General features: G+C 37.9%; 1 protein-coding gene across 10 annotated transcripts in view; it reads right to left on the reverse strand.

Moving 5' to 3' along the window:
• shank3a (SH3 and multiple ankyrin repeat domains 3a) overlaps positions 1 to 26,481 on the reverse strand; it is a 377,964-nt gene that overhangs the window by 88,256 nt on the left and 263,227 nt on the right. For all 10 annotated transcript variants that reach the window (XR_010895495.1, XR_010895498.1, XR_010895494.1 and 7 more), the window contains one exon: positions 24,142 to 24,326. Coding sequence is in view for 3 of the 10 variants with exons in the window: in XM_067389993.1 (XP_067246094.1) it covers positions 24,142 to 24,326 (185 nt within the window). In the remaining 7 variants the exon portion in view is untranslated. The remainder of the gene's footprint in view (positions 1 to 24,141; positions 24,327 to 26,481) is intronic.

Raw genomic sequence — 26,481 nt, forward strand, 5'->3', positions numbered from 1 at the left:
TTATTTTTACTTTACATCTTGGGAAGGTCAACAGGAGGACCTGTTTGAATGGAAGTCAAAGAAGAAGATTTTGTGTGGAATCAATTTATCACATTCTTCATCATGTTGACGCAAACAGTTTAAAAACTGCTATAAAAGAAGTCGTCTGAAGCAACTGACTATAGCTGATCTCATCAGAAACAATCAGGCTGGCTGGGTTTCACTGTAAAAGATGAACACGGCACTGTAATTATTTAATAGGTCTGTTTAACAGCTCAATTTATGGTAAGAAAATAGCTGATGAAAAATATTTAACACAGTGATTAATACCTTCATCTAATTTATCTAATTTAAAACCAGCCTTGATTATGGTTTATATTTACTGAAATAAATAATATGCAAATAATCGCTTCTAAATACTATGATTTAATCACAAATGATTGATTGTGAAGAACAAACATGACTTTTTGATTGCTAGATTCATTTATGCTTCATTTACAATCACTGCTTTAATTGCTTAAAGCATTCAGGTTGATCTCCATGATGATCAATACCATTTGCAAGAACTTTTTACCAATAATCTGTTTAATTTGAATCTTATATCACATGCAAAACAGTTCGATGGTTATGGCAAAACAAACTTGGGAACATCTTCTGGAAAAGACTATTGCTGCCTGCTGCAAACAGCATATGTTCTCATTCACTAGTGTACAGGTGAATCTTGACCTTTCAATTATATGTCTGATGCAAAGATGTACTAGGGAAATAAGGATATTTGGCCAAAATATTACAGTAAAAAAACTGTAATATTGTGAAATATCACAAAGTGTCACATGATCATTCATAATCATTATAATAAGCAGATTTGCTGCTCAAGAAACATTTCTTATTATTGGCAAAAGTTTACAGTTGTGCTGCTTATTAATTTTGTGAAAACCGTGATACATATTTTTCCAGGACGATTTGATGAAAGTTTAAGTTTTTATTTGAAATAGAGATTTTTGTGACGTTAGCCAATCATAACAGTTGGACGTTTTCTTAAATCATTTCAGACAGAGGGTCAGAATGAAGGTTGAAAATTATTGTTTTTCCGCATATATACATTTGTACAAAAAAAAACTTGATTAATCTTAGAAATGACCTCAAGGAAGATTTTAAAATGTCCCCTTTAAATAGACGTCATAGAGTTACACAACATCCATATTATTTTGTAAGACATTCAGATCTGTGTTGTGTCTTCAGTATGTTTGTAAAACATAGGTGGACACCTACGCTAATAATATAATACACAAAGCTGATGCAGTGATTATTTGGCTCATATAAAAGATGCCCTTCATCAGGTCTGCAGGTACACAACATACCCAGAGAGCTGCTAATGAACTAACACAGCCAGGAACAAACAAACCCCTTTTGTTTTTCTCTCTTCCTCCCTCCCTTTACTAGTTTCTCTACATTGGGTCGATCTTGTTGTGTGTAATTCGTCCTCTCACTAATCCTGGGCGGCTTTCTTCATTGATGAGTCAGGCACTGTTCTGTTGCATGGTGAGGCCTATCAAAGCATTTTTCTGCACTGGGTTCAGTCCACGCTTTGTTCTAATCACAGTAGGACCCGTCACCTGTGCACGAGTCCGCTCTTTTCCAATATAAGCCATATGGACACACTCCGGGAATTCTGAGCTTACTATTCTCAGCCTCTGATTCAACCACACACACACACTGGCTGGGCATCAGCTCTGTTTACAATCTACAGCTCCGTAAGAATCCGAGTCACCAGAATTGGTCACCTGAACAATGAATCACGGCAACTCGTACTTATATGCCTAAACTGTCATGATGGCCGCACAGTTGGACACGTAAATGTAAATATACAGACATGTAACAGCATGTTTCACTTAAACCTAATTGCCATCTCGGAAAGGTCCGGAAGGGGAGCGGACAACATGTGCACCGGCAGACGGAGCGACAGGCTTTCTTCTCTGAGTTAATGACAGAAATCCCGTGGAGGGGATTTAGGCGATCTGCTTTTTGTTTCCAGCCTTTAGAGCAAATAGCAGTGTGTCGGAAGCAAGACAGTTTTCCGAACAGCTCTGGGTTGGCTGGAAAAGAGAGCGACATGCTGCGCAGGGCAGTATCAGATCCTGATGGACATGTTTTGGACAATCTGCTCTTGTCTGCAATCATCATAGTGATGTCCTAATGAAGAAAAAGCTCCTGTGTCTCAACTGCTCACTGTAATGCAATATTCATACTGTATATGGTCACAGCCACTCTGTAAACTAATGAGTAAACAGCTACTGTAAATCCTATTGGTGATCATTACAATGACTACGTTTACATGTGCACCAATAGTGTGATTTTTTTCTCATAATCAGAGTAAGGTCTTACTGCGATAAGATGTTTACATGACACGAGCAGAACTCTTCACTCCAGTTCACATGAAATTTTCATTACTCTGATTATTCGCTATTAAGTATGGTTATACCACACTCAGATAGGCATACAGTATGGATGTTACTGGCCATTGTTTTAATCTACTCACATCAAATTCAAAATACATTTTTATGGGCGTACTGGATATTATTCGGCACTGTGATGAACATCGCAGTGCCGGGTTTGGTAGCATTCTTCGTGTCGTCTGGATGAAGATAGCAGAGACTGCGCAGTGAGTTGTGTTGACAGAGTTTCACAATTTGGAGAAGAGAAAACTTCAGAATAATGTCACAGAGTTCATTCATGAAGTATGAACAATACACTGCATCCGTGTACGTCCGAGCACATGCACACGCTCTTTGGTCAGAGCGGTAATAATGTGATTAAGGTGTTTACAGGCCCGTTTATTGCAAATAATATCGGCATACACCACCTAGTTTAATGCAATTATAGTTACTACGATTAAGAGCTTAACCGCATTAGTTTGATCAAAGTATTGCGTTTACATGAGGTAAAGTTTAATCGCAATATTGCCAAAATCTCATTATAATTGCATTATGAGGGTGCATGTAAATGCATCCATTGTTAAAATCACGTTTAATAAAGCAAAAAGCCATGCAAGGCCATAAATTACATGATTTTACAGCTATTTTGAAACTATAGCTTGCCAAGCTACAAACTACTTATTATTTAAAGTAGTAACAAAATGTATTGATGTCAAAGGGATAGTTTACCCAAAAATGAAAATTATCCCATGATTTACTCACCCTCAAGTTGTCTTTCCATCAGATGTACACAATCGGAGATATATTTAAAAATATCCTATTATGGTAGTGAACGGGTGGGCTGTTTTGAAGCCCAAAAAAAGCATTCCTGCATCATAAATATAATCCATGTAGCTCCAAGGTTAATAAAGGCGTTTTGAAGCGAAGCATTGATTTTTTGTAAGAAAAATATCCATATTTAAAACTTTATAAATTAAAATAACTAGCTTCCGTCAGATGACCGGACGCATACTGCACAAGCCGACTTGTGCCAAAAGAGTAACCCATGACACGATGTATGACACAGGATGTAGGAGTACTGTAAGCTTAGACGCCTCTCGTGGTTCAAACAAATAGGGCTGGGCAACAAACTCAAGCTCCTCATCTCTTATATCGAAATCCTCTGACATTTCTATTTAAAATTTCTTGTTTTGGACTTCTGATTTGTGACAGGTGTTTTGTTTTGCTCTATCCTCTGTGTTTCCACGTTCACTGTTGCGTCATGCATCGGGTCAGGGGTTACTCTACTGCTGCAAATCGATGAGTGCGGCCATCTGCCTGAAGCTAGTTATTATACTTCATAAAGTTTTAAATATGGATATTTTTCTTACAAAAACCCATAGCTGAACTTCAGAAGGCCTTTATTAACCCCCTCGAGCCGTATAGATTATATTTATGATGCAAGGATGCATATTTTTTTGGGCTTCAAAACACCCCCCCCCCATTCACTACTATTATATAGCTTGGTAGAGCCAAATCATGGGATAACACAAAGTATAGAAATGATTATCTAATCAGTACCATTTCTCTAGTACAATTTTTTAATTATGTTTTTTTTTTACTTTAATGAAAAATTATGACAATTAGAATGACATCATTAAACTTGAACAAACGCACACTAAATACATAAGAAAAACCCTACAGGTAGATATAATACAAATATCTATTGTAAAAATCTATAGTAAAAGTAGATTCAGTTTACCAATGTGAAACTGTATCCAAGTTATCTCAATGTAAATCTTCATCATTCACCATAATTATTAGAGCACAATCAGTCCATCTGGCTGAACAACTACCACTGTTTGAACTGACTGAACACTTCCCTTCCCCCAACAATATTCTACAGAGAACGCCAATCTTATTTAAAGCGCCAATGTTTAAAACAATTAGACCCAGAACACCATTAGCGACCATTAACCCAGCCTCTTTTTCTCCTGCTTCACTCTCTTACCTTTCTGTCTCTCTCAAAGCAACAGATCAAAGAAGTTAGAGAAGATTAAAAGCACAGTTAAAGCATTTCTCTCTGACAGCAAGACGACAGGTACAATAGTCCCACGGAAATGCTCTCAGTCCATCACCCCTCCCCCGGTATTCTCCTGCACTAGTGATTTTGTTAACACTGCGTGACTGCTTAATGAATTTAATCAGAGAGAAAGATTTTCAAAGTTCACCTTTGATGAGCGATGTGAGGTGAAAAACACTTATTCCCTGGGAGAATTATGTGTGAGACTGTCACTGATGCTTTTTAATGACTGTTGTTGCATTAACAAGTATTGGCTGTAGGTGTGGGAGTTTTTGGGTTTGGATCCAAATTAAATTGGATCTCATGCTATCCCAGTTTAAAAGAGTAATTCACCCAAGAACATTAAAAATCATTATATATACTGTACACCCTTGTGTTTTTCCAAACCCATTTTAACAGTCAAAAACAGTGAGATCATTTGTTCATGAATGATCTGGATAATCCAGTTCTCAAGTTCAACTCACTAATCCAATGATTACCACTGATTCAATGATCCAGTCACAGTGGTTAAGATTTTCACCAATATGGCAAAATATTTTGGGTCTATTCCCCACAGTATTTTAAGGCTTCAGATGAATTAAAATGTAATGCATGAATTCTATGGGCTATTTTACGATTATTTTATGGTACTGTTTATTCCTCTTTGAATCTTACAAGCCCCAGCATTGACTTTCATTAAAGATTGGTCAGGATATTCTTCAAAAAGTCACCTCTTGTGTTACATACAGAAGAAGAACAAAACTCATACAGTTTTAGAACAACATGAGGGTGAGGAAATAATGACTGAATTTTCATTTTTGGGTGAACTATTGCATGAACATTCAATAAGTTTCTCATTCACATTCACCATCAGCACGCCTTCCCCAGGTTCAGATAAGCAAACAGCAGTTTGTTTATGGAGGAACTCCATCACCGTCACGACTGTTGCTCTGGTGGAGGTGGAAGTCTGCAGTCAGCAGCAGGCAGTGACAGAGGAAGCCCCTCTCTGCCCATCACGCCCACATGCTGCTTCAGTCTATTGATTAGTCCCAAGCTATCAGAACATCAATCATGGGCTGCTGATCGATGGCTTTTTGTTGTGTTCAGACTGCCCTTGGGAACAATGGGCCTTGGGTGATACTCGGGAGCTCTGACCATTTAGAAACAACAACACAACATTGTTCCAGAAGCCTGTTGCAATATCATGTCAAACATCATTAATGTGTCTGTTGATGGAAGAAAGACCCTCCTCGTGTTTGTTTTGGATATAAACTGGATTGTAAAAGTAGTCATATTCTAAACTTCTGACATAATCCCATTTATAATGCTAGTAAATGTCTTGAATGAAACACAATATTTAGTATTACTTGATGGTTTTCTACACTCTCACAGTGGCGACTCAAGGATTTTTTTTCTTGGGGGTGCTAGGGGGGGGGGGGGGCTTTACAGTTCAAACGGGGTGCTAAGAGAAAAAAATATGTACATCAATAACTTAACTTCAATACCCTGCATTTATTGCATTTTACTTTTTACGTTTTCCATTTTACCTTAAACTGTACCTTTACAAGGTCTCATTGAAAAGTGTACACAGTAACTAAGCTAAGTAGCCTATCAATTTTGCATAACACCTTTATTATTACCTTATCAGCTCTTTCAACAACGGTTTATTAAAACTTGTCGACTACAGTCTCATAGACATATATGCATATGTACGTCTATGTATACTCTAGTGAACTAAATGAAGGAACGCGCTTGTGATTTTAAAACGCAAACAACATGGAAAAGAGCACAGGGTGTCAGGTGACGTGTTTTCAGAAGTTAAACTTGACACAGCGTTTTAAAATGCACCGCAAGAAACTGAAAAAGCAGATGACATGCAGTCAAAGACGCTGTTTAACACATTAATATATATGTTTAGGTGGATTTTCTCTTTATTTATTCATCACCGCTAGGCTAGCTTGGGCGAACAAAGCGCAAGAATTTATATTAAAATCTATATTATCTGACATTTATAACATGAGTGAATAAAGATCCGGGTAGCTACTCCCCAATAGCAGATTACAATACAAGAAAAGAGGACAATATCTCTGTTTTTATCTTCTGAACTATTCCGAGATGTGTCTAAATCTGTGGTCTTTTGTTTTATATTTTACCCTTACTTTATTTTTTTTTAGGTTTTGAGTTTTATTCTTCTTCTGTGTGTTACACAAGAGGTGATTTTTTAAAGTATATCCTGACCAAGTCAATGTTGGGGCTTGTAAGATTCAAAAAGGATGATATAGACCATAATAAAAAAAGTATTGTAAAATAGCCCACAGGATTCATGCATTACATTCCAATTCATCTGAATCATTAAAGGATTAGAACTATTTATAAAACTATTTATAAACTATAAATAGTTTATAATTTAACATTTCTGAATGAGCTGTTTTTGTTGCTTTATGTTGAATGCTTATTCCTAAAAAGCTTATATTCCTATGGCCTCTTTAAAATAAGTGACAAGATGGTTTTAACAACAAGCCTTTAAAAGGTTAGTTCACCCATAAATGAAAATTCTGTCATTTATTACTCACCCTCATGTCCTTACACATCCATAAGACCATTGTTCATCTTCGGACCACACATTAAGATCTTTTTGATGAAGTCTGAGAGCTTTCTGTCCCTCTATAGAGATGCAACTACCACTCCAAGGTGCAGAAAGGTAAGAAAGACATCATAAAGTATCTGATTCCAGTGGCTTAAACTCAATTTTATGAAGCGACGTGAGTGCTTTGTTTGTGAAAAAAACCCTATAATTTACCACTTTATTTACAAAATAATATCCAAAGCGTGTTCACGCAAAAATGTCAGCTCCCACGTGAAAACAAAATGCATGCACTGTGATGCTCTCGTGAATGTGTTGCAGATCAATATTTTTGTAAGTAAAGTGGTAAATTGTGTTTTTTTTTTTTTTTTTTGCAAACAAAGCACTCGTATCGCTTCATAAAATTGAGGTTAAACCACTGGAGTCACAGTACTTTAATTATGTCATTCCTACCTTTCTGGATCTTGGAGTGGTATTTGCGTTGGATCTCCATGGTGTCTACAGACAATAGGGTGAGTAATAAATGACGGAATATCTGGGTGAACTAACCCTTTAATTAAACTCCCGAGTGTGAGTGAATCAGAGTAAAGAGAGAAGGAAAGAGTGCATATAACATGCCACAACCAGAAGGCTACTGTGTGTTAGCCAAGGGGTGTGTGTGTGTGTGTGTGTGTTTGACAGGTGGTTTGGATTGTAGGGGGGCAAAAGTTTGGGGCAAGGTCAGGAGAGAGATAAAGATTACAGGTGGTCAGCTGTGACAGGAAAGTCAAAATGCACAGAGTGGTGCATTAACCTTGGGATCAAAGATATCACATACAAACAAGTACAAGCTGATGTAAGCGAAACTCTGACTCATTATAAGTAGGCACAACACGAGTACAAACACCTGTACTGATCAGTCTCTCAGATATAAAAAACTGACATTAGAAATGATTTTCAGAGATAAATGCCATGTAATCACTTATAATAACTCTCAAAGCAAGACTATCAGCAATAAATGTAGTTCACAGTGCAGCTTCTTTTGGACATTTCCAAGATGTAATCCAACCACAGTTTAAAGTGCATAGCAGACCAAGTGTACTAAGATATCTTGCTTACTTGCTACTAAGGGCCCTATAATACACCCGGCGCAATGCGACGCAAGGCGCAGCGCAAGTGTGTTTGCTAGTTTGCGTCCGGCACCGTTCGCGTTTTCCCGTTCAGTGCCACGTCCTTAAATTGGTAAATGCATTTGCGCCAGTTAGTGCGCCCATGGGCATGCTGGTCTAAAAAAGAGGTGTGTTCAGGCGCATTGCCGGCGCATTGCTATTTTAAGGAGCTGAAAATAGACTGCGCCATAGACCAACTCAAACCTGGTCTAAAGTCTAAAGTCAATGGCGCAATATTTTTTAATGGAGATGATAATGGGAGATGACACTCTGATTGGATTATTGAACGTTACGCCCATTACTCATTAAGAGAATAGGGACAACCCATTTCAAAAATGCGCCCCGGCGCACACGGACCATTTTTCCGTCGTTAAAATAGCAAAAGTGGATTTGGACACGCCCTGAGTGCACCTGCGCCATGCACTTTACACTTTGCATTTAGATCGTTAAAATAGGGCCCATAGTGTCTAAAACAAAAATCAGATGTATAAAACTATATACTACATAAAAATCAGCCAACCAGATTAGAGCTTGCTTTTTTTGATAAAGTTGCAATAGTCATACTGAGCAAGTGACACAGATGTTCATACTAAGAAATCAATGAATAAACAAATCAGCTAAACAACAGATATTCCCACACTTTTTTTCCTACACAAATGTGTATAATGACATGGGTATTACAACGTAAACATGGTTTATGAGGACACTTCCTGTGACAGTTTTCTGTGATGGGTAGGTTTAGGGCAGGGGTAGGCAAGTTCGGTCCTAGAGAGCCGCTGTCCTGCAGAGTTTAGCTCCAACCCTGAAAAAAAACCTTCAGCTGCCTATAGCCTTAGTAATCCTGAAGAGCTTGATTAGCTTGTTCAGGTGTGTTTGATTAAGGGTGGAGCTAAACTCAGCAGGACAGCGGCTCTCTAGGACCGAACTTGCCTACCCCGGGTTTAGGGGTAGTGGTAGAGTAGGGGGATAGAATATACCATTTGTACAGTATAAAATCCATTACGTCTATGGAGAGTCCCGTAAACCACATATACAAGTATGTGTGTGTGTGTGCGTGTTTTTGTAGCTGCTTGTTTATCCATCCATCCATCCATCCATCCATCCATCCATCCATCCATCCATCCATCCATCCATCCATCCATCCATCCATCCATCCATCCATCCATCCATCCATCCATCCATCCATCCTGTTTAGAATCTTAAGATGTCCTAATAGCCTGTGAATTTGCAGGCAATTGCTAGATAGCCTAAAGCTTTGAGTGAGTATGTAAGTGCAGATGTTCAGACTCAGTATATCTATATCATAAAGTAACATATGTTCTAATCTGTCACCAAGTTTTGAGTGACTCAGCACAAACGCACAGACCTTATGATACACAGCCATGAGTCAGCAGAAAGCCTCGTATGGCCATAAGCGAGCTGATGAGATGGGCTCCCTACAGCTGCAATGGGACAATATGAACCTACATCAAAACCACCATTCATTACACTGTCACATGCCATAAAACATCTAGAAAAAACACACACAGACAAACATAAATCCAAAACCGCCACTTGATTTGAGCTTCATCTGCAACAGACTAGCTCTATGACCTTTGAAAACATAAATTAAGGCTATTCCAACTTACAAACATCTGTATTTATGCAGCCACACTTTTAGTCAAATTTCAACTCTCCAGACGGGGGAATCATTTCCTGTCTGCTTTTAGATGCAGAACTAGGACATATTTTTAAGCATACATTGCATATGAAATAATATTCTATATATTTGGCACATCTGAGAGTGATTACACCATGTCGAACATGCATCACCCAGAGCATCAGTGCTATGTGGGTATTTATTTAGGTCACTGTGTCTACACAACACGACTTGGCTGAGTCTGACCAACGCAAATATTTTTATATCACAGAGAGTTTAACTTTGACAGCGAAATGTCACATCATTTGGCAAGCGCACATACCATACTGAAGCACAGACACCTGTTGCTAAGAGACAGGCAGATGCTCTTGTTTTCCAAAAAAAAAAAAAAAAAAACTCCAGCTGCCTTCAACATAGTTACATAGTGACCGTGAAAAGCGAGAGAGCTTTTGGCATGGAAAGTGCTAAACCCTGCCCGCGGGCCGCTAGGACAAATGGCTGTTTACAAATGTTCACTCTAAAAACAGCAATGCAAACTTCTTAACAAATACTAGGAACTAGTGGCCTCTTCAAATACCAATTCTATTAAGTTCCTCTGAAAAGTAATAGAGCTCTGTCGGGAAAAACCTGCCACACAGTAAACCGCCTCAAAACTTGTGGAGAAGCACAATTAAAGTTAATTGATTTCTTTTACTTTAAAAGAATTACGGTTTTACTGTTGGCCGATGGGAAATCTTTAATGAGGTGAACAAACATACCAGGTAATGTTAGAGGAGCTAATCAAACACCGGTACCTCTATAAAATTTTTTGTTAAAAAAAAAAGAAAAAGAAAAAGGTTTTTACATTCTCAAAGTGAGTAAAGGCAATCATTAAAGTCAGCATGAGATCATTATTTATGTTCATGGTTATATGGTGCATGATTTATCAGTGAATTCTATTATTTGTTTATCAAATGTTTATTTTAGGGATTTTTTACTAATAATTAATAATTTCATCAAAATGAAATCTCCCCCTCCCCCACCTGTAATAAAGAGACAACTTCAGCGATCACAATACAATCTATTCCAAAGAGATAAAAATCAAGTCCCATCCCACATTTTTTACTCATTGAATATGCTGTTCAGGGTTGCAAAGTGGTGGAAAGTTTCCAGTAAATTTCCAGAAACTTTCCACGGGAACTTAACCTGGGGAATTTTGGAAATATTCCAATTTGAAAACTTAATAGGAATTTATGGAAATTTACAGGAATTTTTGGCAATTAATTGGAAATTTTGGGAAATGTATTGAAATTTATAATATTTATATAAAATGTATCATATACAAACATAAATATAATAAATTTGTTTGATCATAACATGAAATAACAGTTATTCCTTTTTCGCATTCAATTAATTCTAATATAGTAAATATGTAAAATAAATATATTTTTATTGCAGCAATTTTTATGTGTTATTTATTTCAGTGTCACATGATCCTTTAGAAATCATTCTAATATGCTAATTTGATACTCAGTTATTATCAAAGTTGGAAACAGTTTTTTTTTGCAACCTGTACTTTTTCAGGATTCATTGATGAATAAAAAGTGATAAATTATAGATTATTTAATAAAATAAAAAGAACAGCATTTATTGAAAATACTCAAAAAAACAAACAAAAAACAAAAATGGTTTCTAACAATATCACTGGTAACACTTTACAATAAGATTCATTAGTTAAACATTAGTTAATGTATTAACTAACACGAACTATCCATGAGCAATACATTTGTTACTGTATTTACTAATCTTAGTTAATGTTAGTTAATGAAAATACAGTTGTTCATTGTTTGTTCATGTTAGTTCACAGTGCATTAACTAATTTTAACAAGATTTTAATAATGTATTAGTAAATATTTAAATTAACATTAACAAAAATTAATAAATGCTGTATAAGTGCAGTTCATTACTAGTTCATGTTAACTAATGAACCTTATTGTAAAGTGTTACCTATTATCACTTTTTTTTTAAAATCAATTTCACACATCCTTGCTGAATAAAAGTATTCATTTCTTTCAAAAAAGAAAGAAATGACTGACCCCAAAATTTTGAACAGTAGTGTATATTGTTACAAAAGATTTCTATTTTAAATAAATGCTGTTCTTTAACTTTTTATTCATCAAAGATTCCTGTATCACAGGTTATAAAAAGTATCAAAGTTGCATATTAGAATGACTTCTGAAGGATCATGTGACACTGAAGACTGGAGTAATGATGCTGAAAATTCAGCTTTGCATCAAAGAAATAAATTATATTTTAATGTATATTAAAATAGAAAACCATTTGTGGCGACCAGGGCAGGCGAGAGCCGTGAGGGAACGGCGCGAGGCCGGTGGCACGAGTGTTAATAAGCTTCACCTGGGAGCCGCACCGGCCTTGAGTCCCTCACGGAGGAGCTCCGGGAGCATAAAAGGAGGAGCGACTACAGTGAAGGACGAGAGAGGACCAGGCCTGGACTTTATTTTATGTTTTATTATGTTTGTGTGGCCGGAAGACGTCCGCGAGGGTCTGCCGGCATTACTTTCGTTTTGTTCTTTGTTTATTTTGAATTAAAACTTTGTTTGAACGTTCGCCGGTTCCCGCCTCCTTCTTCCCGTTTACGAACTGTGTTACATTGGTGCCGAAACCCGGGAGGAAGGAGGGACATGCTGTCGAAGAGCCCTCGCTGCTGAGGGGGATCGCGGTGCTGCGGAGTTCGGGCAGCGCGGGAGTGTGAAGACCACGAGAGGCTGCCCGAGGCGGTGGTGCTTGAGAGCCTAGAGAAAGGTGGGACGGAGACCCGGATGCCGTGCTCCTGGGATGAGGTGGGGTGGCTGCTGTCCAGGAGGGAGCGGAGGAGTCGCCGCCGTCCGCCATGGGCCGGAGCCTGCTGCCGTCCGCCATGAAGGGGAGGAGCAGGGGACGGGGGAGGAGCTGCCGGCTGCCCTCAGCCGGAGGAGCCATCGCCGGCCGCCAGGAGGCGGTCGAGAATCGGGCCGTCCACCAAGCGTCCAGTGCCATCGCATGTGGCACCAATGTAACACAGTTCGTAAACGTGGGAAGGAGGAGGCAGGAACCGGCGAACATTCAACGTAACTTTAATATAAAATAAACAAAGAACAAAACGAAAGTAATGCCGGCAGACCCTCGCGGACATCTGCCGGCCACACAAACATAATAAAACATAAAGTAAAGTCCAGGCCTGGTCCTCTCTCGTCCTTCACTGTAGTCGCTCCTGCTTTTATGCTCCCGGAGCTCCTCCGTGAGAGACTCAAGACCAGTGCGCCTCCCAGGTGAAGCTCATTAACACTCGCACCACCGGCCTCGCGCCATTCCCTCACGGCTCTCGCCCGCCCTGGTCGCCACACCATTATTTTAAATTGTAGTTATTTTTCACAATATTACTGTTTTTATGTATTTTTGATCAAATGTGCATGTTATGGAGGAATGCACAGTGTATGCAGGGGGTGTGGCCTCAATAGTCTTACAGTAAATAGTGTGAATGTGATTGAAGAATGTGCAGGGTAAAAAATCAACTTAAACTGCATTAAATCTGGTTGTTTTAATCGAAATTATGCTGCAAGATGTTTTTTTCAACTACATTTAAGTACCCTGTTATAGGCTAACATGCAATTTTGCAAATTCCCTCTTTATTCCCATTAATTCCCATTAATTCCCATATATTCCCGTTAATTCCCATGGAAAGTTTCCAGCTTTGAAAATTCCCGGAATTTTGCAACCCTAAGTCTGTTGCATTCATATTATATCATATTATGGAAGTAAAATTGGTTACGAATTCCATGTTATGTTGGCTAATCTTACAGAAGTAGGAATGCATCAAGGTGCATTCGAATCCAATGTTTGCATACCATACTGTCTAAAACCAGTTTCCTTAAGAAGAACCATCATACAGAAACGTTGCTTGTTAAAGCACCGACTTCAGGGAAGCAAATCAACTTAATTCGGGTTGAAACAGAATTATTGTTCTAGGATACAGTTCCTTCCATAAGCCCATTTTCAAAAAGGAATCTCCACAGTTATGCTCCCATTTAGGTTATGCTATCGTTACTCAAACTGTCCTACAGACTTTGAACCCTAACAATGATACTGTCACATGATCGTTGATTGGACCAGAAATGACTTTGTCACAGAGTAGATTATCAATGTGAGCTCATGTTTTCCCAGCATGCTCTAGTCTCATACACCTCTACTTATTAATCTTTAAGACAGGCATGAAAATGGAATTGCTGCAAATAACAGCCAGATTAGACATTCACAAACATGATTAATGGCTGTGGGACACTCCCAATGCTCGTGGAATATTAACGACATCATGCATGCGACAGCCACGTTTCTGTTACGCTATAAGACTATTGCATGTATCAATGCCCACTAATGTTAAACAACAACACCCTTAAGACCGGCGATCACATTTATCTGCTTGCTCTCTTGAATGCCAACAAACTGATTCCAATCACTGAAGACATTCTGATTGACCTCAAAGGGATACAAATTTTAATATTACCTTGTTGTCGATGGAATGAAATGAGCAGGGAATTCAAGATCATGCAGGACAGTATTCAACAATTTAGAAACATTAAAACTTATCACAGATATGAAAACAGACACAAATCTGTTTCAGTCTACACATACAGAGTACTTCTCTACCAACGGTTTCTAACAGAATAGCTAAGCTACATGGGTAAGATTACCTTTATCGTCCACATAACCACGGCCATCCTCCTTCTTAATTTCATGCTCTACATAGGGAGATTCTGGTGATGACATTAAGGAAAAAAAGGAAAAATGAACTGAATATGACAGGATGGATATAAAAAGGAGGAATATTCTACATATAACCCTGTTTACTTTCTTAATGCACATTCCTGGTGCAAAAAAATGTCAAAAAAAAAAAGTCAAATCTTAAGTCAAAAAGTAATGTAAGATACCCTTCCTCTGAAATGATTTTCTGTTGTCATTAAAACAAGCAGTAAAATCTCATTTATTTACAAATTAAGCGACTGGTTTTGAATGATTCTCTATAAACTTTCAAGACAAACTTCCCATTAGCTCTGGGTTTAATAATATGCTTCCTTCAATGTCATCGGTTAATTTTATTGGTAACACTTTACAATAAGGTTCATTAGTTAACATTAGTTAGTTAGTTCATGTTAGTTAATACATTAACTAATGTTTAACTAATGAACCTTCTTGTAAAGTGTTACCATTTTATTTCATTATTAAATTCTAAATGAACTACACAGTTATGAAACCTGAAAAATATATAAAAAATATGGGGTGTGACAAGATCTTGTGTAAAATGTGATGAGATTTCTCATTGAGGTGAAAAGCTCTCTCGCGATATTGCCTTGACGGTGAAATTAGGAAAGAATACGCCACTGCTACTTTTGCATTACACCTCCACTGTCGTTTTGCTCTTTATAGAAATAAAAATCATTTAATTTAGAGGTCGATTCAATCCCATCCAGCAAATCCAACATGAGCTGCAGAGTGGTATATAGTGCAGCAGGAATCAGACTTCACTGATCACGTGACGAGAGTAAGTGACGAGATGACTGACAAGACCATGGCAGAGGATTCGTTGCATCTGAAATGAAAGCTTCTGAAAAAAAGTCTCATCTTGTAGAATTCGCACTTAGCACTGCCGCTCCTTATTCATAGAGCACACAGGATCGCGAAAGTAAATTGCGATTTCAATACCCCACATTTTGAAAGCTGCTCCCTGATGCAGGCAAATATCTCCCGATATGAAAGCTATCTTAGGCTGGTCTGTGTAGTTGTAACCATCTCTTGAGAAAAAAAATTTGGTCTATTTGCAATTTAAATATCGAGAAAGTACTTTGATTATGGTTGCACTTATTTTTTGCACTTAAGACTAAGAGAAAAAAAATGTTATCCATTATTGTTTATACTGTATCAATTTGTGGAAAGGAGTTCAGTTAGAAGGACGAAAGTTGTAGAAGCTCATAAATCATGTACAGTTCTAAGGTATGAAATCATACAGGAGAGAAGCCAGTCAGTTGAGTTTGTGGCAGAACCTTTTACAGTGCTTGAGCATTGTTATCTTTTACTGCATATGATATTTCATACACAGAAAGTAGAAATGAAATTACATTGATTACAAAATGATTACTAAAACATTTCAAATGCTCCAGCAGGCTATTTTTCTAGTCATGTATTTCATCATTGAGGACTTTTGAAAAATACTGTGAAAAAATCTTGTCTCGTCTCATCTCGTTCTTATGATAATCTAGTGTCTCGTCTCGTGAGCTAACTGTCTGGTCACACCCCTAATATGAGTTAATATTTTACATATTTTTCAGGATTCATAAGTTGCGTTTATAAACATTTGTACATTATAAACATTATACATTTACAGTGGGTATGGAAAGTATTCAGACCCCCTTACATTTTTCACTCTTTGTTATATTGCAGCCATTTGCTAAAATTATTTAAGTTAATATTTTTTCCTCATTAATGTACACACAGCACCCCATATTGACAGAAAAACACAGAATTGTTGACATTTTTGCAGATTTATTAAAAAAGAAAAACTGAAATATCACATGGTCCTAAGTATTCAGACCCTTTGCTGTGACACTCATATATTTAACTCAGATGCTGTCCATTTCTTCTGATCATCCTTGAGATGGTTCTACACCTTCATTTGAGTCCAGCTGTGTTTGATTATACTGATTGGACTTGATTAGGAAGAGCCTTGGTGAAAGAGGTAAAGAAGAACCCAAAGATCACTGTGGCTGAGCTCCAGAGATGCAGTCGGGAGATGGGAGAAAGTTGTAGAAAGTCAACCATCACTGCAGCCCTCCACCAGTCGGGGCTTTATGGCAGAGTGGCCCGACGGAAGCGTCTCCTCAGTGCAAGACACATGAAAGCCCACATGGTGTTTGCTAAAAAACACCTGAAGGACTCCAAGATGGTGAGAAATAAGATTCTCTGGTCTGATGAGACCAAGATATGCGATATGTGTGGAGAAAACCAGGCACTGCTCATCACCTGTCCAATACAGTCCCAACAGTGAAGCATGGTGGTGGCAGCATCATGCTGTGGGGGTGTTTTTCAGCTGCAGGGACAGGACGACAGGTTGCAATTGAGGGAAAGATGAATGCGGCCAAGTACAGGGATATCCTGGACGAAAACCTTCTCCAGAGTGCTCAGGACCTCAGACTGGGCCGAAGGTTTACCTTCCAACAAGACAATGACCCTAAGTACATAGCTAAAATAACGAAGGAGTGGCTTCACAACTCCGTGACTGTTCTTGAATGGCCCAGCCAGAGCCCTGACTTAAACCCAATTGAGCATCTCTGGAGAGACCTAAAAATGGCTGTCCACCAACGTTTACCATCCAACCTGACAGAACTGGAGAGGATCTGCAAGGAGGAATGGCAGAGGATCCCCAAATCCAGGTGTGAAAAACTTGTTGCATCTTTCCCAAAAAGACTCATGGCTGTATTAGATCAAAAGGGTGCTTCTACTAAATACTGAGCAAAGGGTCTGAATACTTAGGACCATGTGATATTTCAGTTTTTCTTTATGAATAAATCTGCAAAAATGTCAAGAATTCTGTCAATATGAGGTGCTGTGTGTACATTAATGAAAAAAAAAAAAGAACTTAAATGATTTTAGCAAATGGCTGCAATATAACAAAGAGTGAAAAATTTAAGGGGGGCTACTTTCTGTACCCACTGTATATTATATATATATATATATATATATATATATATATATAGATTAATAGATTGTTATTATACTTATAACCAATGACTATAAAGCCACATATAACTACTATAAACTGATGGCCCGTCAATTAGTGCCTTTATTAATTTTTTATCCTTTATATAAGAGTAGGATTCCTAGAATTTGGGTTACACTATATTTGTAGGGACATTTGGACACACACACACACACACACACACACACACACACCCGAAAACCTCATCCATCATTCCATCCTCTTCCCACTAAAACCTAGTAACCTACTGCACTGGATCTACAGGGATCTTTATTCTATTGGTGGTCTGTGGTCTCACACTGGTTCTGGTTGAACTAAAGCAGCCTACAGAGAGTCCAGCAGGACCAGCGCAGTGCCCAGAACTGTACATTAATGAATTCACCTTCCTCTTCGCTTTCTTTGATGGACTCTGCCAGAGAGAGACAACACACATATATCAGAGCACTAGGACAAGACAAAGTGTGCATATGTAAGCCTACAATGCTGATACTATGACTGTCCTATCAGTATCTACAGAATATCATACAAGAGTTATGAACAGCACAGAGGAAAGGACAGGTGGACATGAGTGGGGCTTCATGTTTACCGAGCGTGATCTCCTCATAAACATTCTCCTCTGTCAGAAAATGGAATGAGAGAGAAGAGGAAAAAAAGTCAAGGTAAGGACAGAGATGAAGAGTGAAAGAAAAACAGATAAACAGCACTGTAAGAGAGCTAGAAAGAGATAAAGTATCTTTGAACAATCCAACAGATAACAGCTTATTGTGAATGTCAGTTATACTCCTCAGGCTTTATTTTGGAAATTCCTTGCTGGCGCTTCATCAAAATTTGATGTCTATGATTATGTTGATTATAGACTGTTACTCAGCTTTGATATACTGAACTTGAGTATGGAGTACTAAGAAACAGGAATATCAAACGTACTGGTATAAAGTTGATAAAAAATATATCAAAGTATATACCAAGAAATATTCTGTTACCCATTTTCATGTCCTTTATGATGTGACCAAAAGTTGTTGGGTAAAAGAATACAATCTAACCTTTGGCTTTCCCAAATGTAACAATCACATCTCGAGCTTGAGATGTGACTTTACCCTCAATCTGCCCTAAAAATGCTAGATTAAAAATTTTTTTTTTTTTCAGTAGCAGACCTCAACCCTGAGAGGGGATAGATTTCCAGCCCTCATCCGTTTATCATCTGCGACCTCAAAGCAAGGCTGAAGTTAGTAAGCTCCAATGAACTGAAGCCACACAGTCAAAATGCATTTCACATCTGTATGAGGCACAGTGCCATCAAAACATTCCCACAAGAGCCTGCTAAAGGTTATCAACCTGAAGTCACAAGCAGGTTTATTCAGTCCTCAAGGTCTTGTAGACAGTTGTGCACCCAAATGTGATTTTATCGGGGAGTAAGTCTCCAAAGGTAAACTAAAGTGATTAGGGCACAACCACAACAGTCTCACTGGGTCTCATTCACTGGTAAATGTGACCTATACAAGTTGCATACTTTGGTGTGCAGAAAAAAGATTCTCACACAAAATCTCTGCATTACTCTAGATGAGAGAAAATGTGCAGTTATCTATCTAAATGCATTTTTGCATAATTAATAGTATATTAAAATATTATAAAATCTTAAATTAAATATGTATTATATCAAGTGTTGGGTGTAACTCATTACTAAGTAATTAATTACTGTAATTTAATTATTTTTTCCCTTGAAAAAAGTTAAGTATGGGATTACTAGATGTAATCTTTATTATTAGAAGAGACTATATAACAATTCTATATAAAACATTAGTGAATTTAACATGAAAATTTAACATCACATTAAAGTTTAACCTTTTCCACTTTGGTAATTTTAAAAACAATTTATGCAGTTTTATATTATTTATTTGAAAGAATTAAAAGAGGATTTTCATGTCTATCCTTCACTCTATAAAAAGCTAAGTTAAAAACAACAAATCCCAGCATTTTATCCCAAAAAGCCCAGCTGGGTTTGTCCATTTTCAGCCCAACTTGGTTTGTTTTTAACCCAGTGCTGTAATGTTCAACTGTTCAAGGTTGATTTGGGATTTAGAAGGTAATTATTAATTAGTAATCTAATTACTCTGCTGAAGATGTAATTAGTAGTTAGTAAATTACTTTTTTTAGAGTAACTTAATCAACACTGATTATATCCTACCAGTTTTTTTAAATCTTTCTTTTTTAAAAGAAATTAATACTTTAATTCACAAAGGTTGGTGGGCATCTATCACTGCTGTGTGAACAACAACTTAATAATCTAAAGAACCTTTTTCCACTATAAAAAAAAGATGAGTAATGGAAAGGTTCCATGGATGTTAAAGGTTCTTCACAAAACCATCAATGCCAATAAAGAACCTTTATTTTTGAGAGTTTATCTAAATTTAGGATACATTTAGGTACAAACTTGAATATTTAAAAGGATAGTTCACCAAAAATGAAAATTACCTCATAATTTACTCACTCTCAAGCCATTCTGGGTGTATATGATTCTTCTTTCAGCCAAACACAAATAGAGTTATACTAAAAATATCCTGGCTCATCCATGCTTTATAATGGGAGTGACTGGAGGATGAGGATGAGAAGTTTATTAACCCCCCGGAACCGCGTGGAGTATGTTTATGATCAATGGATGCACTTTTTTGGACTTCAAATCCATCATTATAAAGCTTGGACGAGCCAGGGTAGTTTTAATATAACTCTAAATGTGTTTGGCTGAAAGAAGAAAGTCATATACACCTAGTATGGCTTGAGGGTAAGTAAATTATGGAGTAATTTTCATTTTTGGGTGAACTATCCCTTTAAGAAATGAGACCCACTGTTTGCATACATAGCATTGCTGAGGCTGAAAATGAGATGCTGTTTTCTCAGCAGTGACTCTTACATTAATGAATGTCAGTGAGATTGCTAACATATCAGGAGGTGGGAGCTAAAGAGAGACTGCTGGTTGCTCGCTTGGTCTCTTTGTAAGGTTACAGAGGGGCTATAAGAACAGAAAGGACACAGGAAATGGAAACGTTTTTGACATATGGTGCCGTTACGTAAGAGATGTGTCGTGTGTCCAGCATATGGTTTGTCCTGGCAGTTTCTGAGTTGGCACAAGCAGCATGCTGTCATGGTGCCACCAGATTAAAACAGCACCTCCATCTCCACCAGCATGGGCGTTCTGGCACTTCACAGGCACTAATGCACCTGCTGCCCAGCACAGGAATGTAACTGAGGATGTGTTTTCAGCGTACGTGCAGCTGTTCTGGACTAAAGGATTACATTCAAGACACCCATAGGACAGGAAAATTACAAATCTCTAAAACATATCAGAAGCTTCTCCCAGGTTAAATGGATAGAAAACTGAGACCTTTGCTTAAATCTCCAGCTATTTTTTTATCTATTAAAAGACCCTAGCAGACCTGTCCCCTCTAGACTTTTGGAGAAAATATCAACAGTGTCAGAAACTGAGCTAATATTTTCCAAGAAACCAAAGTGTGCAATCAAAAGCCAGATCTCAATCTGGTCGCAAACAATTCTCATTAAAAAAATTATCCAAGATCAAATTATCTGAGTTATACTATCCACATATTGTTTGTAGCATTATATTGTTACTGTATGTCAACTGCTGACAAATTTGCTTCCATTTATTCCATTAATTGAGCATAAAGACTGCAAAAAAGCAGTAATAATAAGAGTAATGACAACAACTTCCATTCAAATTTTTTCAAGCTGCATAAATATATAACTCATACTGTATATGCAAATATTTGCCTCATGTATATCTTATGTATTAATGTATTTCTCATAAGGAGAAATACATTCATAATTTTAGGAGAAACATTTGAGACAAAGCTAAAGTTTAGGTAACACTTTATTTTAAGGTGTCGTAAGTACACGTTACTTCATGTACTTACTATAGTAATACGAGTGAATTATGCATAATTACAAATACCTAACCCTAAACCAAAACCTAACCCTAACCGTATCTCTTTAGTGAGTATGTAACTACGTCACCTTAAAATAAAGTGTAACATAATAATCATAATAAAAACAGTAATAACAACAACTTCCATTCAAATTCTTTCAAGACCACATGATCTGAGCTCTGCCAGGTGCATAAATATATAACCCTTCACTCATACTGCACGCAAATGTTAATCTCATGTAAGTATATTTGTATTTCTCCAAAAGAATTTTAGCAGAAAAATCTGAGACAAAGTTAACATTTAAATGAAGACATTTAAAAGAGCTTCACAGGAACACTCTCAGAGCAATTACAGGATTCTCTGAGTGCAAAATGGAGGAAATTATAATCTATTAAAATGCTTTAAGCATCAGATGTGACAGAAATCAGATTGTGTGTAATAGTTTCCCGTACAGATTAAAAGGGGAGGAAGGAAATCAACTAACATTGCCGTGTATGTGTTTGGGGTGATGGGTAAAGATTGTGTGAGCACAGGTGAGCATGCAGGTTGGGCAGAGTGGAAAGAAAGATTTACTGAAGGATAAAAACACCACTGTAAGGGACTTTGCATGGGACACACTCATTCACATTGGAGGGCAGTGGGATGGATGCAAAGTTTTTTTTTACCTTCCACTGCGTTTGAGTGGTGGTCTTGTTTGAAGCATGAATGGAGACAAGAACAGAACAACACATAAGCCATGAACCTGAGCCATGTGCGCACACACGCACAAACCAGAGCAGCATTCATTTACACGCTCAACAGCGAGTATGAGTTAGACCAACACATTTTTTAATAACATCACATGTACACAGGAAAAATGAATACTGTCTGACTTGATTCTGAGTTGAATCTCCTCCAGTTCAAGATTCATTACCTAGAGCAAGTAAGCATGGCCCTTACAGCTGAACGCCAGTGTGTGTGTATGTTTGTGATAAGAAAGACGTTCTCCAGAGAGCAGCGTTTGACAGACAACAACCCCTTGTCTCCCTGTTCTGAGACATACCATGACATGTTAAAGACGTGCATCACGCAAAACAGACACACTGTAGGTCACTCTGGATTCAACTACAGTCCTGTTCATAACTCAATCATAAGATGTAGTTCTATCCTAAATTACTTTCTGGCTATAGTATTGACAATATTTTACTATATATATATTATATATATATATATATATATATATATATATATATATATATATATATATATATATATATATATATATATATATATATATATATATATATATATATATATATATATATATATATATATATATATATATATATAAGCATACTGGGTTCCTCAGCATGCATTGTCGTGTATTATGCACCTATTTGTACTGTATTCCAATGTAATTTTTTTTTTTTTTTTGCAAAAATATATTTTCAATGTATATTTATTTGTAGTATTTAGGAAATAATGATTTATAAATCTATATAATTTAATATGTATGATTTATATTTATTTAAAATATAAATATATTTAAATATAAATATATATTTATTTATACACACAATTGTAAATACAATTTTAATTTCAAATTACAGTAATAAGTACAGTTACATTACAAAGTGTGAACACAGGGCAAATTTTAATATATATATATATATATATATATATATATATATATATATATATATATATTTATGTATATTATATTATATTATATTATATATGCATATATATATATATATATATATATATATATATATATATATGAATATATATATATATATATATATATATATATATACAGTATGCCATTTTGAGATTAACGACCGATATCTGACAACAGCTTGGCTGATTAATGTAAGTAGTGTTACTTTGTTTTTGTTCCTAAATAAACCAAAAAAATAAAATAAAAAAAGTAAACTCAGTTGATAACAACCTTTTTTTTTTTTTTTAACCTTTATACCTTATGTGTGAGCCTGGGCCAAAAAACCAGTCATAAGGGTAATTTTTTAAAATTGAGATTTATACATCATCTGAAAGCTGAAAAAATAAGCTTAATAATATTTGGCTGAGATACAGCTATTTGAAAATCTGGAATCTGAGGTTGCAAAAAAATCTAAATATTGAGAAAATCACCTTTAAAGTTGTTCAAATGAAGTCCTTAGCAATGCATATCCACTCACAAAAACACATTTTTTATATATTTATGGTAGGAAATTTACAAAATTTCTTCATGGAACATGATCTTTACTTAATATCCTAATGATTTTTGGCATAAGAGAAAAATCAATCATTTTTTCCCATACAATGTATTGTTGGTTATTGCTACAAATATATCCATGCTACTTATGAATGGTTTTGTGGTCCAGGGTCACATATTACAGTGATTTTGTTTTACAATAGTGACACACTTTTTGAAGACTTCCCCTAAAGCCTAATAAGTCAACTCAAAAATCAGAGACACATTGCAATGCACAAACCATAAGCCTCTGCTCCCAATTGATTTTTGCATCACAAATCTCACTCAGCCAAACCCCGCCTCTATCCAGATGAATGACAGCTGTCAGATGCAAAGTGATAAGCAGGGAAAGGGCACTCACCTTTGACCCTCTCTCCACGGTTCAACTGGATCTCTCCCTCTCCCTGCGGCGTGTACGGTTTGACCACGATGAAGGTGCGCCCCGGCACAGCGCTGTAGAGTTTCCGTTTGGGGCCCCGGGCTCCTGAGAGTGTGTGCGAGGGCCCCGCGGGAGGAGGGCTGGGGTCCCGCTGGACCGTCCCCGGGCTGTAAACAAAAACATAGGTTACCGTGGTGATGCCCGGCAACTGGTAGCCAAATCCGGTGGTCACCGACATGGTCCCGTGAGAAGGCGGCAGCGTGCGTGCACGCGTGGGTCTCCTCCTCGATATTCCCGAACCGGCCAGGGCCGTCAGGTGCGAGCGGCTCACTCCCTCTCTTCCTATCACTCTCTCCTCTTCTGCTCCTCTCTCCTCCTTTCTTCCACCTCTCCTCTCCTCTCCTCCCTCTGAGCGCTCCCCGCCCTCCCCCTTGCTCCCGTTAACGGCTGCCTGTCGCGAACGGCGCCGAGCGCTCGGGCTGCACTCGCCGCGAGTGGGGCATGTTCACTCCCCGTGGCTCTCGCGCACACGCTCGCACACGCACACACGCTGTGACGAGGCTGCGCCGTTTCCCCGTGGCTGGGCTGGCGCGCTCCCGCCCTGAACATTCTATCCGTACACGGACAGTCGCCGACGACAACGCGCGGGCGCCGGGGGTCCGGTTTGATTAGTGTGTGGGGGGGGTTGAGCACGACTCACCTCACCCCCCCTAAAACAGCACAAACACACACACATACACACACATTCTCCTAGTGCTGTAATCAACAGCCCCTCCTAACCCTCTCTCTCTCTCTCTCTGCCCTCCAAGTCCTCCCCTCCCCTCCGCTGTCTTTCTGCCCTCCCCGTCTCCCTCTCTCTCTGTCAGTAAGACAGCTTCTGAATGTTAATGCAGCTGCAGGAAGAGTGGCTGTAGCCCTGTCTCTCTCATTCATCTCAAGTCGTTCATCCATTCATTCCATGGACACACACACACACACACACAAAACAAGAATTCACATGCACTACAGCAAAACACACACTCAGGAACAACGTTTAATGGGCTTTAATGTCCTAAGGAAGTTAACTTCCCCTCTACTGGTATTCTGCTCAAATGTTATGGTGTAAGTCCACTAATAATGAATCACACCTACTGATTGCATAGCTTTTCTGCTGTTTTAGCACCTGATTCACTAAAAGTGTTATGCAAATGAGGTAAATGGAACAAACATGCCAAAAATGTGCTGAATGAAATCTGCAAAACGTGTTGTTTAATGAATTGATGACTCTGTTTTGATTCTCAAAAAAGCTGATATCTTCCAGCATGAACAAGGAAATTCTTAAACTTTTGCCTTTACTGTCAAAATCAGTCAGTCTGAACACACATGCACCTTCACACACTCTTTCCGGCAATCCCTCGTTTCAAACATCGAGCTCAGTGACGGCTTTCCAATTACTGCAGCGGTACGAGGCTAGAGTGACTGCAGCATGTAAATGCAGAGTAACAAGAAAGAGAGTGGAATTTAAGGGTGGAGATTTGATAAGAAACTGAAAGAGCAAAGGGTTGTAAAGGAAAGAAGGATGGGAAAGAGAAAGTAACACAGAAGAAATGATGGACAGAGGCTGTAAGATGAAAGAGAACGGATGAGAGACGGAGAGGTATGGAGTCCTGTCGTCACGGTTTCCTCTGACTCAGTATTGATCAGTCAGAGCCTCCACAAGGCTGTAATAAACAGCACTGAAAATCATCGTCCGACTCTGCAGTAATACCATATTTCACACACATCAATCATCATAAAACAGACATACACAGCCTCTGACAAGTGTTCTTTTTTATTTAGGACATTTGTAAGATGATAGATTTGAAGCAGTGCAGCTGCGACTGAGGAACGGCAGCCTGTAGATGACATAAATGTCACACTCCTGCTCTGGCCGATCTGACTCGCATGCATGAAGAAGTTTCACATGCTGTGTGAAGCCACAAAGCCACAAGCCACAGTCTACCTAGACAGTCCAAACATTCCATTCAAGATTTGAACATGTGTATGATAACCCTGACATCTGCCATCATGGAGAGATAAACTGAAAGCAACTGTCTTGATTCGCCGGGTGCCAGTGTCAACAATTAATCAGTGGCTTCTTTTCTACAGTCTCTCATGGTTCTTTCTCTTTAGGTAATAAGCACTGGTGGCAGAAAAACACACTCAGGAACAGCGTTTAATGAGCTTTAACAGGTTTATGTGGCCTAAGGATGTTAGCTTCCCCTCTACTTAAACAAAAAAACTTCCAGTCTACTGGTATTCTGCTCAAATGTAATGGGGTGAATGCACTAATGGCTCCTTTCC

The sequence above is a fragment of the Chanodichthys erythropterus genome, chromosome 7 (genome assembly GCF_024489055.1).
Source record: "Chanodichthys erythropterus isolate Z2021 chromosome 7, ASM2448905v1, whole genome shotgun sequence".
In the NCBI taxonomy this organism is placed as follows: Eukaryota; Metazoa; Chordata; class Actinopteri; order Cypriniformes; family Xenocyprididae; genus Chanodichthys; species Chanodichthys erythropterus.